This window comes from Apodemus sylvaticus, chromosome 12, assembly GCF_947179515.1.
Source record: "Apodemus sylvaticus chromosome 12, mApoSyl1.1, whole genome shotgun sequence".
NCBI classification, from domain to species: domain Eukaryota; kingdom Metazoa; phylum Chordata; class Mammalia; order Rodentia; family Muridae; genus Apodemus; species Apodemus sylvaticus.
Window position 1 is genome coordinate 62,283,677 of NC_067483.1, and position 15,552 is coordinate 62,299,228.

Genomic DNA, 15,552 nt, shown 5'->3' on the forward strand with positions numbered 1-15,552 from the left:
AGTGACAGACATCTACATTCCCAATACTGAGGAGGCCGAGGAAGAATAAATTCAAGGTCAGCCTGGGCTATATGGCAAAAAATTCTGTCTCAAAACACCAAAAACAAAAATAAACAAAAAAATCCCCATTAGTATCATTTATATGAATTCCCAGGATGAAGACAAAAAAGAAAAAAGAGAAAAGAAAAAGAAAGAAATGTACTGCAGACTGAGTGGCTTAAAGCAACAGAATCTAGAAGTATCTAGAAGGTGGCCTCTAGGGTCCGCAGGGCACCCTGCCCCAGCCCCCTGGGAACCACGGGATCCTTTCTCAATCACACTGGCTTGTGGGGGGAGCCACAAGCAGTCCTTGGCCCTCACTGGATCACAGGTTCATAGCCCCACTGTGCCTCCCACTGCCTCAGGGTGCACTCCTTCGTATCTTCATATCATTTTTCCATAAGCCACCCAGAGAGGATAATAAAAAAGACAAAACAGAGAAACTCTGTCTGGATTACTCCAAGTCAAACATGGCAAGTTTTGTGTTGAGCTGGAATACCTAAGGGAGCAAAGAGTGATAGAAATCCAAACTATGCAGTAAGGGGCTCCTGGGGCTTTATCATCCAGGGGGCAGTTCACAGAAGACACCCGTGTACAATACCAGTGAAGACGACCAAGCCTGTCTCAGAGGTGAGATCACCCCCTCCCCGAGTGAGGAGGGTGCATTCACCTCCAGCACAAAGTCACACTACTGGCACAGATGGCTTGCCCCACTCAAGAGCTTCCCCAACAGCCAGGTGTAGTGGATGGAGAGGCAACAGCTACAGCCACAGTGATAACCTGGGACCTGATCATTCCCTTGGCCCTGGGCAGAGCTGAGCTGAATAAGGTAGATCCACTGCTCATCAGCACTAGAAGCAAGTAGGAAGGCTTCCTGGAAGAACTCCTGGACGTCTAAACACAATGGCTCAGAGAGGGTGGCCTGAGGATTACAGAGAACTAATTAAGACAGCACCCCCTATCCATGCTGTGTGCCCAACCTTGACCTGTAAATGGTGCAATTGATACAAAGGTATTAGACCTTGTGTATGTTTGCTTTAGTATCTTCTTAGTCATGAGCCTCTGGAGTCACCTGACACTTGCTGAGAAAAGATGGTGACATGTGTTCAGAGCAGAGCGCTACACCAAACTCTTCTTTGTTATAAGGTGGTGGTTTGGGGTGTTGCCTTGTCCTGCCCATGCTCTGGAAAAGGTTTTTACATAGATGATATAATGCTGCTCTCTGAGTGTTTTGAAGATTTGTAAAGCCATGTAAGAGACAACCAGGTTCAACAGGACATCCACCTACCTTACAATCTTATTGGGACTTGTTAATTAAAAGTAAAAATGCGTTTTAAAACAATAGCTACAGAGTGTAAATTCAAAAGGTACTCTATGTGGCTGGAAAAGGACATTCCCACAAGCCCTAGGGTTATTGAACATAAATCCTAATGCCCAGGGTGGGAGTGGGCTACCTCCAGTGAGCTGTTGGCCAGGAAAGCCCCTGAGGCCCCAAAAACTATAAAACCTATTGCTACTGCTTTTGGTTGTATGACAGAACTAGACGGTAAGAGTATTGCTGCAGACACCACGTATGCATGCTCTGGCTGTGAGACATGGAGAAGTTAAAATGACTGAACTGGAAATCCCCTCCCCCCACTGGCTGGCTTTCAGTGCTGGGAGGGGTCATGAGGACTGCTGATGGAGACCTGTCACCAACATTCCTGGTTAGCTGTGCACCCTGGGTGCTGAAATACTGTCGATATGAGACGATGTTCCCACTTGAGCAATAGTGGCTCAGCTGCTCTGGGTAACTTCAGCCTTGCATTTGGATTTAAGGTCCATTCCATTCCGCAAGAGGGAAGTCAAGTCTAGTACAAGCCAGGACCACAAGGAAGAACAGAAGGAGGGGGAGGAGGAGGAGGAACTGGAAAGGTCATAGTTCCAAGTGAGAAAACCACTTCTATGATTGTTTTTCTAGGTGGATGTGATGTGCCTGTCAAATTGCCTACCAAGCCTGTGATTTATGCCCAAAGATCACTGCTGCCATCAGCTCCACCTCAGAACCACTAGTGACACTCTAGAGAACAAGTTAATGTTAGTTTGTTGTGGTGTCCAACTTCTTAGCCATAAGTGGACATCTATAGTCACCCCCTCCAAGGCTCAGGGATCATTATGAAGAGGGGGATGGGAATAATGAAAGAGCCTGAGGAAGGGGTGGAGTGCTTCCTTCAGTGAGGGACTGTGCCGTGGAAGGGGAAGATAAAATAAACCCTTTCCTCCCTAGGTTGTTTTTGGTCACAGAGTTTCACCACATCAAAAGAAACCCTAAGATACTGACTGTCCTTCTCCAGTATAGCTACTGAGCCCTTTATGTGATCAGTGCATTGAGGAGAGAGTTCACTGAGCCTGTGCTTACTTATTGGTTTCCCTCCCTTCCCCTCCCTCCCTGTCTCCCTTTCTCTCTCTCTCTCCCTCCCTCTCTGTCTCCCTCCCTCTCCCTCTCTCCCCCCTCCCCTTTCCCTCCCCTTCTTCCTCCCATTCCCCCTCCCCTCCCCCTCCCCCTGCCCCTCCCCTCTCCTTCTTCCTCCTCTTCTTCCTCCCCTCCCCCTCCCTCCTCCCCCTCCCCCTCCCCCCACTCCCTATTCCTCCCCTTCCCCCTCTCCCTTCCCCTCTCCCCCTCCCCTTCCCCCTCCCCCCTACCCCCCTCTTCCTCCCCTTCCCCCTCTCCCTTCCCCTCTCCCCCTCCCCTTTCTCCTCTCCCCTCCCCCTCCCCTTTCTCTTCTCCCCTTCCCCCTTCCCCTCTCCCCCTCCCCCTTCCCCTCCCCTCCCCCTTTCCCCCCCTCTCTCCATAGAGGAACCACATTCTATGCAATGTTTAACATCAAAAGCAGCCAAGTACCCAGACAACCGCCACATCTCAGTCCTGGTGCTGTATAACAGTTTCCTCCCAAATTGAAACATTGAAACCTTCTATCCTACAGGGAAGACCCTTAAGCAGGAAGGTAAACAACTCGAACTTGAGGAAGTTCCAGAAGCTGATCAGATTCACTAAGCCCCTCCCTGCCAGAGTAAAGGGAGGAGATGCTGAGAGTCACACTGAGACTAAGCAGAGCCTAGCAAGCTGCAAAAAAAGATTCTCAGGCCAGATCCGCTGCCTGGAAGAACTGAAGTGCTGGCGGGGGGGGGGGGGGGGGGGGGGGGGGAGAGGGGGGGGGCGCTCTCCGTCCTGTTGAGCTGTCTGCAGTATGTTAGGTGTGTTCCAAGTGCCCAGCTTTATCACACATGCTGGGGTGGGCTTTGGTGAGACATCTGCCTTTGAGTCATTTCTACTCCTATAAATCACTCCTCACTCAATTTCTGTGAGCAAATAAATAAAATACCCCAATGAAATTCATTGGCTCACCAAGTTGGACTTTGGCGCTATCCATGCTTTGGTCTGTCACAGGCTTCCTATCTGGGGTGAGCAGACACAGCATGTACAGTAAAAGATCTGAGCCCACTTCTGGGTTTGAAAACCTACAGAGCCCACCAATCCCTTAGGATGAAATCCTACCAGTCCCTGGGCTTGGCTTGAACCTCCACAAATCCCCAACCTGGAAAACCCCATCCTAGAAAATTTCACCCCCATCCCCAAGAAACCCTATATAAAACCTGTCACCTGCTCAGTTTTTTGCTGCTTCTTGACCCAGAAGAGGTGGCTACCCTCTTGTGTCTTTCCCAATATATCTCTTGTGTGAGGTTGGTTGTTTTGGGTATTCCTTGGCTTTCAACTGCCAGGATGCCTTTCCCTTCAGAGCTGTAACACATGCAAGGGAGTGGGGGGAACCTTTCCCCTCAGAGCAGTAATACCTCCACTGTGGAAGTCTTTCTCCTCAGAGCTCACTTACATAGCATCTACCCAGGAAAAGTTTTATAACCCACATCTGGGTACCCCAGAGAGCTGCAGGGTCAGAAAATCCAGTTCAGGTGCCACCTTTGTCCAGCCCCAATGGGACTCCTCAATAGTTCTCTCAATTATAGAATAACCTGTAGAACTATCTACCTCTAAATGGATGTGGTGATTCCAGCCCATAATCCCAGAACTTGGAATTCTGAGAAATGAACTCCGACACAGATTCAAGGGCCAGCCTAAGCTATATAGAATTCCAGGACAGCCTGAGCTACAGAGTAAGACCTCAAATACATAGATAGGTAGGTAGGTAGGCAGGCAGGCAGACAGACAGACAGACAGACAGAACATTCGTCTGTGGTCCCCACCTCAGATCCTGACCTACTCTATGGGTGTTTGATGAAATACCCATGATGTAAAAAAATCTTTATAACTGATCAAGGAAGAAACAAAGACCATGACTTCAAGAACCTCAGCAGGCCGCAGCTTCACACCCAACCGTCATGATCTGGAACATCCTCTAGGCCTCTCCCGTTGTCTTCCCTTTGTCTCTGGCCACGCCCTGTGGAATCATTGAAGGGGATACTAGAATTCTTCTGTTAGTTTACAGGTAGAAACAGCTTGCCCTTTGAAGAAACTCCCTCCTAGACATTCCTTTCCAGCATGTTGTTCTGATCAGAGCCATAAAAGACATGGGCCCAGCAGAGGACAAGGCCATAGGGCTGACTATCTAGAGCTCTGTTCTTCACTGGTTAGGGTATGGAGGACTGGGACACAAAAGTCAGAGAGCGGGCTGGAGAGATGGCTCAGCGGTTAAGAGCACTGACTGCTCTTCCGAAGGTCCTGAGTTCAAATCCCAGCAACCACATGGTGGCTCACAACCATCTGTAATGAGATCTGATGCCCTCTTCTTGTGTGTCTAAAGACAGCTACAGTGTACTCACATATAATAATAAATAATTTTTAAAAAAAAGTCAGAGAGCTAGAACTGCAGTGTCCTTAGAGCCCCTGGACTCAAGGCTCCCCACCCCTAAAGTCATCACTACAGGAAGTCATGCTAACCCCTCCCCCACAAAAGCAGAATTTGTTGATTCAAGGCCCCTACCCTTGAATCAACAAATATTTTATCAGTTGTGTTAAATATACATTAATCAGTAAATACTCATGCAATCAGTTCACAAAGACTAAAGAAATACAAGCAGAAGCGAGGCTGGGATACTAAACGTCCGTGCTAACTGTGCTCTGTCATGGAGTCTCGGGCCTTGTTGATCTGTCATCTTCACACTTCATTGGAAATCCATTAAAACAACTGCGGGCCATTAGCCGTGACTCCCAGTCAGCACCTCCCTTGGGCACTGCTCTGTGACTGGAGCCCTCTATTAATACTTAGTGTAATTGCTTCCGAGGTGGATAATTGGGAAGATGCTGCTTAAATCCGGAAGGGGAGCTGCATCTTCTGTTTAATATGCATGTAGCCCATCCTCCTCGGGTGAGACAGCATATCACTCTGATTTTTGAAACGGGGCGGATTACTTGATTTGCAAAAGAATTCGCCCGTAGTATCTCTTAAGCTGTGAAGTCTGAGAGAAGTCAGAATTATTTGATTTATGAAATTTCTATCTACTAACATCTTTACCACATTCTGACTCAAGCATAAGCATCACATAGAATTTGAAAAACAAAATGCAATTCTAATTAGAACCCTAGTGACTACAGGCCACAGAGCCAAAAGGCCATATTCACAGACGGAGTGGCCACACGTCCCAGTCTGAGACTTTGAAGTTTCAGTCCAAAAGCCTCTGGTAGGATACGACCTGCTGGGGCATACAAAGCAAGCAGATGCTGCGAGAGAGATACTAATTAAAGATGAGAAGACACTGAAATCAGACTGCAGCCCAGACCGCTGCAAGCCCGTGATCCTTACAAGGCGTAATACAAAGGGGAGACTCTAGCTCCAAAATGGAGACTCCTCTCCCTTCGTGTCTCAGGGAACACTGCGAAACACACTAGCCTCACACAGAGCTGTCAGAGAGGCTGGGGTTACTAAAGGCTCTGTTCCTGAGCGGTGGCTTCTGTTGCTCTGAACTTAAAAGAAATTGTGTTATAGAGGAATCCACCCTCTAAAGTCAGGAGCAGCACAGTCTAGACGCTCAGTCAAGTGGTAATTTGTGTGTGTGTGTGTGTGTGTGTGTGTGTGTGTGTGTGTTTAATGGCTACAAACCGGATTTTTGCAAACGGCTTAGTCCTCGGGGTTGTTTTTAGAGCAAATTGAAGGTCACCCCCCCCCCCTGCACTCACATCACTTTCTTGCACCGCTTTTATAAAGCAGAGAGGACATACAGGTGACATGCTGAGAACAGCTCAGTACCCGTCATGCAGGCATCTGTCTCCTTTGTGAGCAGCAATTGTCTAAGCAGGACAGTAGTTTCCAGGAGTCGGTGGATATCGTAGGCGGAGGGGGTGAGAGGGGACCCTGAAAGGGATCACATCTGTGCTACTCAATAATAAAGTACCATCTGCTGGGACCATCCTCTCAGAGAAGAAAAGAAACAGTGGCAGCAACTAAGTACAGAGGACTTAAAAAGACAGTCAATAATCTTATGCTGAATTTGCACATTAGAAATGTTCTTCGTGTTTCTCTTATCTTGCTGCAGACTGGTGGAACGGTTCCTCGTGGACCTGCATTTGTCGGTGCGATAACAAGAACCAACTTTGTAAATGCTGTCCCTCGTCTTCACTGCCCAGTGCAGCAGCCACAAGACACCTTCGGCTAGCGGGCACGCACAGTGTGGCCAGGCCAATGGAGAGGTTGGATTTACCATGCCAGAGTTCAGAACTTCAGGACCAGGGCTGGGGCTATGGCTCAGTTGTTAGAATGTGACTAGCAAGCACAAAACCCTAGGTTCAATCCTAGCACCACAAACAAGGCATCGTGGGTACACATCTTCAAGCCAAGCAGCCAGGAATTAGTGGCAGGAGGACCCATAGTTTAAGGTCATTCTTTGCTATGTGACCCGGGACACACAAAACCCATCTTAGAGAGAGAGAGAGAGAGAGAGAGCTTTAATCCTTTAATCCCAGCACTCAGACTTAGGGTTAGAGGCAGAATTGATAAATAATCTGTGGGTTTGAGGCCATCTTAGTCTACAAAGCAAGTTCCAGGACAGCCAGGATGGTTATGCAGAGAAACCCTGTCTTGAAAAAAAAAATCAGAAGAAAGAAAGAAAGAGAAAAATAAAGAAAAGATAGAATGAAACAGTACCAGAAGAAGATCTGTTTCATTTTGTATATTAATTATTGTTTGATGTTTAAATGATAATTTTTTGGGCATCTTGTGTCAAGTAGAATATAGCACTTAACAGCTACTTCTTTCTGTGACTTGAGAATCTTGTTACTAAGTGGCTCCTGTCACATTTCTCTTGGCAGTGGTCCTCAGATGGCCAGCATCAGAGAATAGACTTTGGTTCTATAAGCATATATGTTATGCTTTTGGTACTGGAATACAAAATAAATGGGACCCGGTGTATACTTCCAGAGGCCTCAGAGTTCCGACTATGAGAACCTGAGTCTGCCTTCACGTTTCATCCCGCTGGTAGACTTCGTTGTGGCCACTAGAGGGCAGTGACGTATATAAAATGTGATTTCATTCGTTGAGGGGCCCGGGACCCATGCAGAGACTCTCCTGGGCTGTCACCAAGTAATTATTAAAGTCCAATCTTTTCCTTTCCCACTTATGTGCCATATGCCTGGGGAGAGAAAGACCACGGGGACAGAGTGCAGCCAGAGCTGGCCCTTAAACTGTGAGGCTCAGAGGCAGGTCATGCTGTGAAAGAAAGTGGATGTTCAAAGCAAAAGCACAAAGCCCCAGGCTATGGAATCAGGTTTGCCGTCCTCGGTCTGCTACTAACAAGATGCATGGCCTGAAGCAAATCCCTTGGCCTCTGTTCCCTCCCCAGCCCCACCCCCACCCCTCCTAGAGTGAGGAGGAGGAACAAGGTGAACTTTAACAGTGCCAGACATCAGTATTCTGCAGTTTCAAGAGTAAACCCCTAAGGCCCTGTTATAATAGGTTTGATGGTCTTCTAAATGAGTTCTAATTACAGGACTTCCAGGCGCTGTAAGTTGATGATTCAAGGGCCCCTCCAAACACTTAGCAGTAATAGATAAAACAGAAAAAGGTTAAAGTTTAGAAAGCAAGGCTGAGATGGTTAGGTTAGCAAAGCCTGAAAGAGCACCTGTTAGGAACTGAGTTCAGTTAGGAAGTCTGCCGTGCAAGCATGGGGATCTGGGTTAGGATCTCCACCACTCACCTAAACAAAGATGGGCACAGCCTGAGGGTCCAGTCTCAGCTGTGGGGTGGGGAGGAGAGAGGCAGCTCCCTAAAGCTCATGGCCAGTCTGCCCAGCTGAATCAGTGAGCTCTAGGCTCAGCCTGTCTCAAAAGAAGGTTGAAAGCAATATAGCAGGATACCTGACATCAACATCTGTTCTACCCACAAACACATACATACTATACACACTCTCACACACACACATCCGCACAAACATACGCATCCACACACACATCCACACACTCAACTCATACATACTCACACATATATATACACTCACACATATACACATTCACACTTATACACACTCACACATACACACTCACATACATCCACACACTCACACACATATGTACACTCACACATATACACACTTACACTTATACACACTCACACATACACACTCACACACATCCACACACTCACACACATTTGTACACTCACACATATACCCTCACACATCCACCCATTCATACACACTCACACACACATATACACTCACACACACATATACTCACACACATACACTCACACATACATACACTCATACAAATACACACACACACACACACACACACACACACGGCAGGGAGGATACTATGCCAAGTAGTAATAAGTATTATGAAAAAATATTCAAGATCCTTAGAGATATAAAGCAAACAATCATTGATTTTTTTTTAAAATGTAAGTTATGAAACAGTACACAGCCTACGTAAAACAAAAAGGTATTTAAAAAGAAAAGTACAGGGAAAGGTCATTATCGATGTGAACTGCTTCTGAGTTATAAAGTTGTGCATTTCCTCCCTACCAGACAGCTATGGGCACCTGGACTGGACCCTTGTTCCTGTTCCCTGAATGAAACGAAATGGGAATATATGCATTAAAATATATAAATCGAGTATCATTATATAAACCCCGGAGAATTGTGGGGAACAAAGAACACTAATGAGGTGGCAGTTCTGAAGAAATCACCCAGAGAGAGGAAATGCAGTCAATATCAAAGCACAGACTTGCCACTGGGGCTCCTGAGCTGAGCCAGGCGCTGCCCACGAGGCAGAGCCGGAAATACTGAAGACGCCGCATCTGTATGACTTGATCATCCATCCGAGATGACAGGCAGTGCAGTGCGCGTGCACAACTGCAAGACACTCAGGCAGATTTCCCCAGATCAGCCAAGAAGAGCAGCCAGTTACTCTCCCCCTTCCTCCTGCTTAGGTAGCCTGTGTGGCCAATGAAGACACGTGTGTGTGTGTGTGTGTGTGTGTGTGTGTGTGTGTGTGTGTGTATATACACACACACACACAAGTATAGAGGAAAGTCATCAGTACTCTCTCCCTGATTCCATGAATGGGGGAGTGGGGGATACCTTTGGAAGATTATTAGCTCTAGGTGACGTCATGAACCTGGAGGTTTTAACCTCGTGAGGAGAAACCAGAGTTCCCTCTGTCATTTGAAGATGCAGAAAGCAGCTATCTGCAAGCCAGGAAGTGAGCGAGTCCTCACCACAACCAGACCCTGATAGGAGCCTGAACTCAACCTCCAGACTCCAGGAAGTCTGAACAGTAGGTGGCTGTTGCTTTAGTTGTACAGCTTTACAGTAGGCTAGCCTGGCAGCCCAAGCTACGCATGTGCAGGACAGCCTGGGTCTGTGCTAGAGACAAGAACAGGTGCATGTGGAATTGTCCCTACCCTAGAGAACAGGAACAAGGTCCAGTCCAGATGCCCACAGCTGTCTGACAGAAAGGAAATAGACAACTTTGTAACTAAGAAGCAGTTCCCATCAGTAATGCGCTTTCCTTTCCCCTGCTAACCTCTTCCCTGGCCTGGCCTCGTTTTCAATAGATCAGGACCCTGCTCCATTGTTAATAGCAACATTGACAGGAACATGTTCTTGGACTTGAGATTGCCAAGCTTGGCTGTACTCTGCAATCTTCCCTCCTCCCGGGTGCTTTCGAATACCCTCTTCCCCTCAGACCGTGTTCACTTGATCTCTGTCGTTGCCTGGGCAAGAGGGTTATTTATAACTCCCTGGGTGGGTGGGCGCTCCTTTAATCACAGTTGGGAAATGCTGGCCTAGAAGTAGGTAAGGCAACGAAAACCTTTCTCACTGCCCAACAGGCTTGGGATCTTGGGAGAGGACTCGGAGGCCCTCTAGGAAGCCAGGGACATGCCTTGGTAAAGCCCAGAGGCCACTGTTGGGGCAGCTGTAGGGACTACTTCCTCTTTCCATGGAAGAAAAACATAGCTCTCTCTAAAATCAGAAAACAGGAAGCATGGGGCACCTGTCAGCAGAACTAGCAATCCCCTGCAGGAGGAGAGCTTGCTCTTCCCCTGCCTCTGACAAATGGAAAGGCCAGCAGGCTGTGAGACTGTCCACTTCTCCCCTGCATGTGGGAAGGTCCGAGAGAGTCTGCTCTTAAATACTGCTCCCTCAGACCTAGAAACCCCCCATCCATCCCCCCACCCCTATCCTCCATCCCCCATCCCCCACCCCACCCCCCACCGTTGCTGCTCCCTCCTGCCTACTTGTCTCCTAACTCCTAACTCTTCCTGTCTACACTGAGCCTCGTCTTTACTAGAACCCCCCACATTTTGGCCAGAGTGCCTGCATTTCCCCACAATCCATCTTTGCCCCTCAGGCTTCCTGTTTTGCTCTGGCTATGTGTTTTGCTCTGGCTGCTATGATGCTAACACCTGAGTCTGCGCCCCCTCTCCACAGACCTCCTCACAGAAGATAGAATTGTCTCCCTGAGCCACCATGTGTTGGCTGAATCATCTTCCTGTGTTCGTGACTCTGGCGCTTGTTACGTAAAGCCCAACCTCCTCAGCAGAAGCTTCCGACATCCTTGTAGCCTTACCTCACCCCTTCTCTCCCAATTGCTATGGCCTCAGAGCTGGGCTTTCTGCCCCACAGGAGATATGAAGTCACAAGCTTGCTCCCCTGGTGCAACCAACTTCACACTTAAGAAGTGACCCCAACCTATTTCTTACCGTGCCCTCTGTGTCCCCATCCTGCGCTTCCTTTCATGTCCGCCAGTAGCACCGCCACCCACACTTCCTATCTAAGCCCTCAGAACTCCTGGAGAGTGGGGGAAATTGCAATCTGCCTTTGTTCTTCCCTCTACATTCCATCTTGGGGTCCTAATAAGAAGCAGAAACCCCTGGTGACTCCATTGGTTGTCACTGTGCAGGTACACAGCAGGTGCCAAGCCTGCTCCCTGGGCAAACAAATGCCTAAGGCTTTGGGTGATGGAGTAGGCAGACAGCTGTGGCCACAGGGGTAAACGACAACGGATGCGGAGACAGCAGGAAGAAAGACTTGTGCCGGACACAGGTAGCTCAGCCTCAGCTCACAGCTTCCAACATGCTCGCTCGCTCGCTCGCACTTCCTGGGTCGAGAGCCCCGTCTTTGGTTGAGCCGACCCAGAAGCCAGGATGGGCCGACAGACAGTGTACAGACCCCTGCCACATTGCTTTGCCTTCTTTTCTGTTGGAGTGAGAAGACAGTCTGGCAAAAACAACTTGAGAGAGTTCATTTGAACTCACAGTTTAAGGGACAGTCCATCATGGTGGGGACAGGAAGGCAGCCAGAGCTTGAAGCAGCTGGTTGGTCACGTTACATCTGAAATCAGGACGGTAAGGGAATAATAACAAATGTTTGTGCTCGGCTGGGGTTCTCCTCATACAGTCCAGGATCCCAGGCCAACCCCTGATGTGACACACAGTGTGTGATGTGACACACAGTGGGTGGATCTACCCACCTCAATTAACACTCTGGAAAGAACACCCCACAGACATACCCAGGGGCCAGTCTCCCTGCTGATTCTTATCTCATTTTCAGAATTGAAATTATCCATCACTCACAGAGACTGTGCAGACATAATTCAGCAGTCGAATCCAACTCCGTTGAGAAAGTGGGTTTCAGGAGTCCTGAGGCCACACTCTTGTATAAGGAGCCCTAGCCAGTGAGCAGCTGAGACACAGGTAAGTCTCTTCTACCCTATTCCCAGCCCTGCTTCAGGGTCCTGCACAGGGCCCTAAGTGACAACCTAACACACATTGAGAAGATGGCTACAGTGTTGCACTTGCAGAGGGAAATGTGGTGTGGCTAAAAGGCTATGTGGTGCTCATGGAAGTGTATGTGGTGGTTCATGCAGCTACAGAATCTGTTCGGTTCTGATTGTGTGATCAAGAGGTTGGTGGTCCCTGGGACTGGTATGGTTACAGAGGGAGGGAAGAGGTGGCAGCCACTCTGACTCACTCCTTTATCACAGCCCTGACACCTGACACCAACTCATCACAAAGTGGCGCCAGGCTGTGCCTGGGCAAGCAGGGAAAGGGAAGGGCAGAGAAAAGAGATTGTTTTCTGACGAATGTGTGGGGGAGGGATGCAGACAGGCCCCCAGGCCCCCACTGCTTCCTCTCTGCTGCTGTTAAGTCCCCGCAGCACACCAGGCAGGCCGAGTAACTGGAGCTGGAACCGAGAGTGAATGTTTTAAAACCCTGAAGGACTCCAGGGAACTGCTTGTGCTCCAGGGAACATTTTCCTGAGCAGAAAACCAGTGTCTGCACCATTAAAACCAGACCCAGTCCCAGCCACAACCCTGAGGAGCACAGAGCAAGCTCCTACCAGGGTGCCACTATGGCTCCCTGTCTGGGAAGGACAGGAGACACAACATACCTCTTGTCTCCATGAAGAAAAGTCTAACACAATATCAGAAAACTACCTCTAGGAGCCTATGGGTAATGAATGGGAGAGTTGTTACATTTCATCGTGCATTCTTTTGTATATTTTGACTGTGCTTTAATATGCTTAATGTTTGTCATGTCTCTGGAGGCTGAGATGGAAGGGTTGAAAGTTCAAATCCAGCCTGGGCTACCAAGTACTAGTTTAAAGCCAGTCTGGGCTATGTAACAAGACCCTGTCTCAATAAAACCAGCAGTGATGATCTCCTGACAAGAATATTCCTCTCTCAAAGGATCTTCATCCCTCTCCAGAAGAGGAGAAGAGAAAACACAAGAAAAAGTACCTGGTGCAGAGCCCCAGTTCCTACTTTAGGGATGTGAAATGCCCAGGATGCTATAAAGTCACTGCTATCTTTAGCCATGAGCAAACGGTAGTCTTGTGTGATGACTGCTCCACTGTCCTCTGTCAGCCTCCAGGCAGGAAAGCTGGGCTGACAGGATGCTCGCCCATAGGGAAGCAGCACTGAAAGCACTGATTCAAGATGACTGAGAACTATCCCAATAGACACATTTTTGGATAAATAAAACAAACAAGAACAAACAAAAACCTAGTCTGAGCTCCAAGGGCGAGGTGTAGAAGATGTCCAGCCCACTCTGCCTCATGCTGAATCAGCCTCCACCATGCTGGGTTACAGACTTACACAACCCCCTCCCAGCTCCAAGGCTAGACTGTCCCAGCTGCCTAAGGACCTGCCTCCCCTGCAATGCATCCCCATCCTCTGGATTCTGTCACTCGTGTATTTGTTGTTTAAAATCATTAAAAGCACGATCTAATAGGAAAATAGAACAAAATGTTCCCTCTCATTCTTTCTCTGAGGCCCCCAGAGAAAATTGGTGAATCATATGTGAGCCAGACATTCCTTCCCTGTCACAAAGACCTGGGCAGAACAGTGGGAAGAGGTATCGATTTTGGCTCACGGTCTCCGAAGTTTCAGAATGATTGTAACGGAAGAGCACAGGGGGTCAAAGCTTCTTACCTCCCAGCAGCAGGAAACTGAGAGGGGTCAGGGGAGACAGTCAGAGACAGAGAGTCAGACAGAGACACAGAGACAGAGAGAGAGACAGAGACAGACACAGAGAAGAGAGACAGACAGAAAGACAGAGAGACAGAGACAGACAGAAGGACAGAGACACAGAGACAGACAGAAAGACAGAGAGACAGAGACAGAGAGACAGAGACATAAAGAGACACAGAGACAGACAGACACAGAAACAGACAAACACAGATTGAGAGGCAGAGACAGAGAAACAGAGACACAGAGGCAAACAGAGACACAAAAATACAAAGACACAGAGACAGAGAGAAAGACAGAGACAGAGACACAGAGACACAGACACAGAGAGAGCCTGCACTCACAGGTTTTCTCCTTTCCACCTTTGTCCCATCAGGGTCCCCAGCCTATGGAGTGGTACCACTCAGATCCCAGTTAGTAATCCTTCCTGTAAACACCCTCACAGATGCATCCACTTCTCAGTAAGTCATCATAAACACACATATGCACATAAGCACACACTCCTCGGCACTCGAACAGTGATAAGTGACATGTCCTCCTGTCCCTGGAGCAGACTGGTTGAGCTCAAGATCTAGCACTGCCCTTCACCACCAAGGAGGTGACAGACAACCTCCCCATGCCTGTCCCCTCACCTGGAGGGACAGGTCAGAATCTCAGGACCCACCTCACAAACAAGGGTAATGTGCAGCAATACACATAGCTCTCACTGCAATTGCGTTCTTTCCTTTCTGTTTCACAAGAACAGTGCCACCAACCCACAGTTCTGAGCCTTGTCTTCCTCCCTTAAAAGAGTATCTGGGAACTGAGTCTCATGTCAGCACATAAAACACTATAGACTCCACCAAGGCTTCCCGAGGCTCCATTGTCTCAGCACAGCACAGTTCATTTAGCTTGGCTTATCATTAATATCATTAACTAATATTAATAGCACTATTAATGCGTGTGAGTGTGGGTGTGTGTGATGGTCAGGAGCAACCCTAGGGAATCAGTTCTCTCCTCCCACCTCCATGAGGCAGGATCTTCCTTGTTTCTGCTATATAGTTGTAGCCCAGGTTAGCTGATCTGCAAGCTTCTGGGTGGTTCTCCTGCCTCTGCATCCTGCCTCACTCTGAGTGAGGAGGTGATAGATGCCCATCCCCGAATCCAGTTTTTTCACATGACTTCTGGGGATTGAACTCAGACTGTCAACGCCATACAGCAAAGGCCTGTTACCCACTGATCAACTCCCCAGCCCAAGCAGACCTGTTTTAATGGGGATTTAGGTGGTTTTGGATCTTTTACACTTTCAAGTAATGCTACAAAAAGTAACTTTGTACATATTACACTTTGTCTAGCAGTAACTAGAAAGCCTTCCTAACAATAGCAGGCCAATGATCAGATAAGTGCTTCTATAATGCATGTGCATCCATAAGAGACAATCAGATTTAATGTTCCACTACCATCATCATCATCATCATCATCACCACCATCTGTCGGTAACACTGGATCTTCTATTCACCATAGAACAGAATATTCTTCAACAAAATGCATTCATTTTTTTTTGTCAATTTGGT

At 48.1% G+C, this 15,552-nt stretch overlaps 1 protein-coding gene across 1 annotated transcript; it reads left to right on the forward strand.

The window, feature by feature from the left end:
- The first annotated feature begins 6,532 nt into the window (after positions 1 to 6,532).
- On the forward strand, positions 6,533 to 13,689 carry LOC127697055 (40S ribosomal protein S27-like). The gene is made up of 2 exons (XM_052199923.1): positions 6,533 to 6,601; positions 13,202 to 13,689. The coding sequence occupies exons 1-2, from the start codon at positions 6,533 to 6,535 to the stop codon at positions 13,451 to 13,453; spliced, it is 321 nt and encodes a 106-aa protein (XP_052055883.1). The 3' UTR covers positions 13,454 to 13,689.
- Positions 13,690 to 15,552: the final 1,863 nt, after the last annotated feature.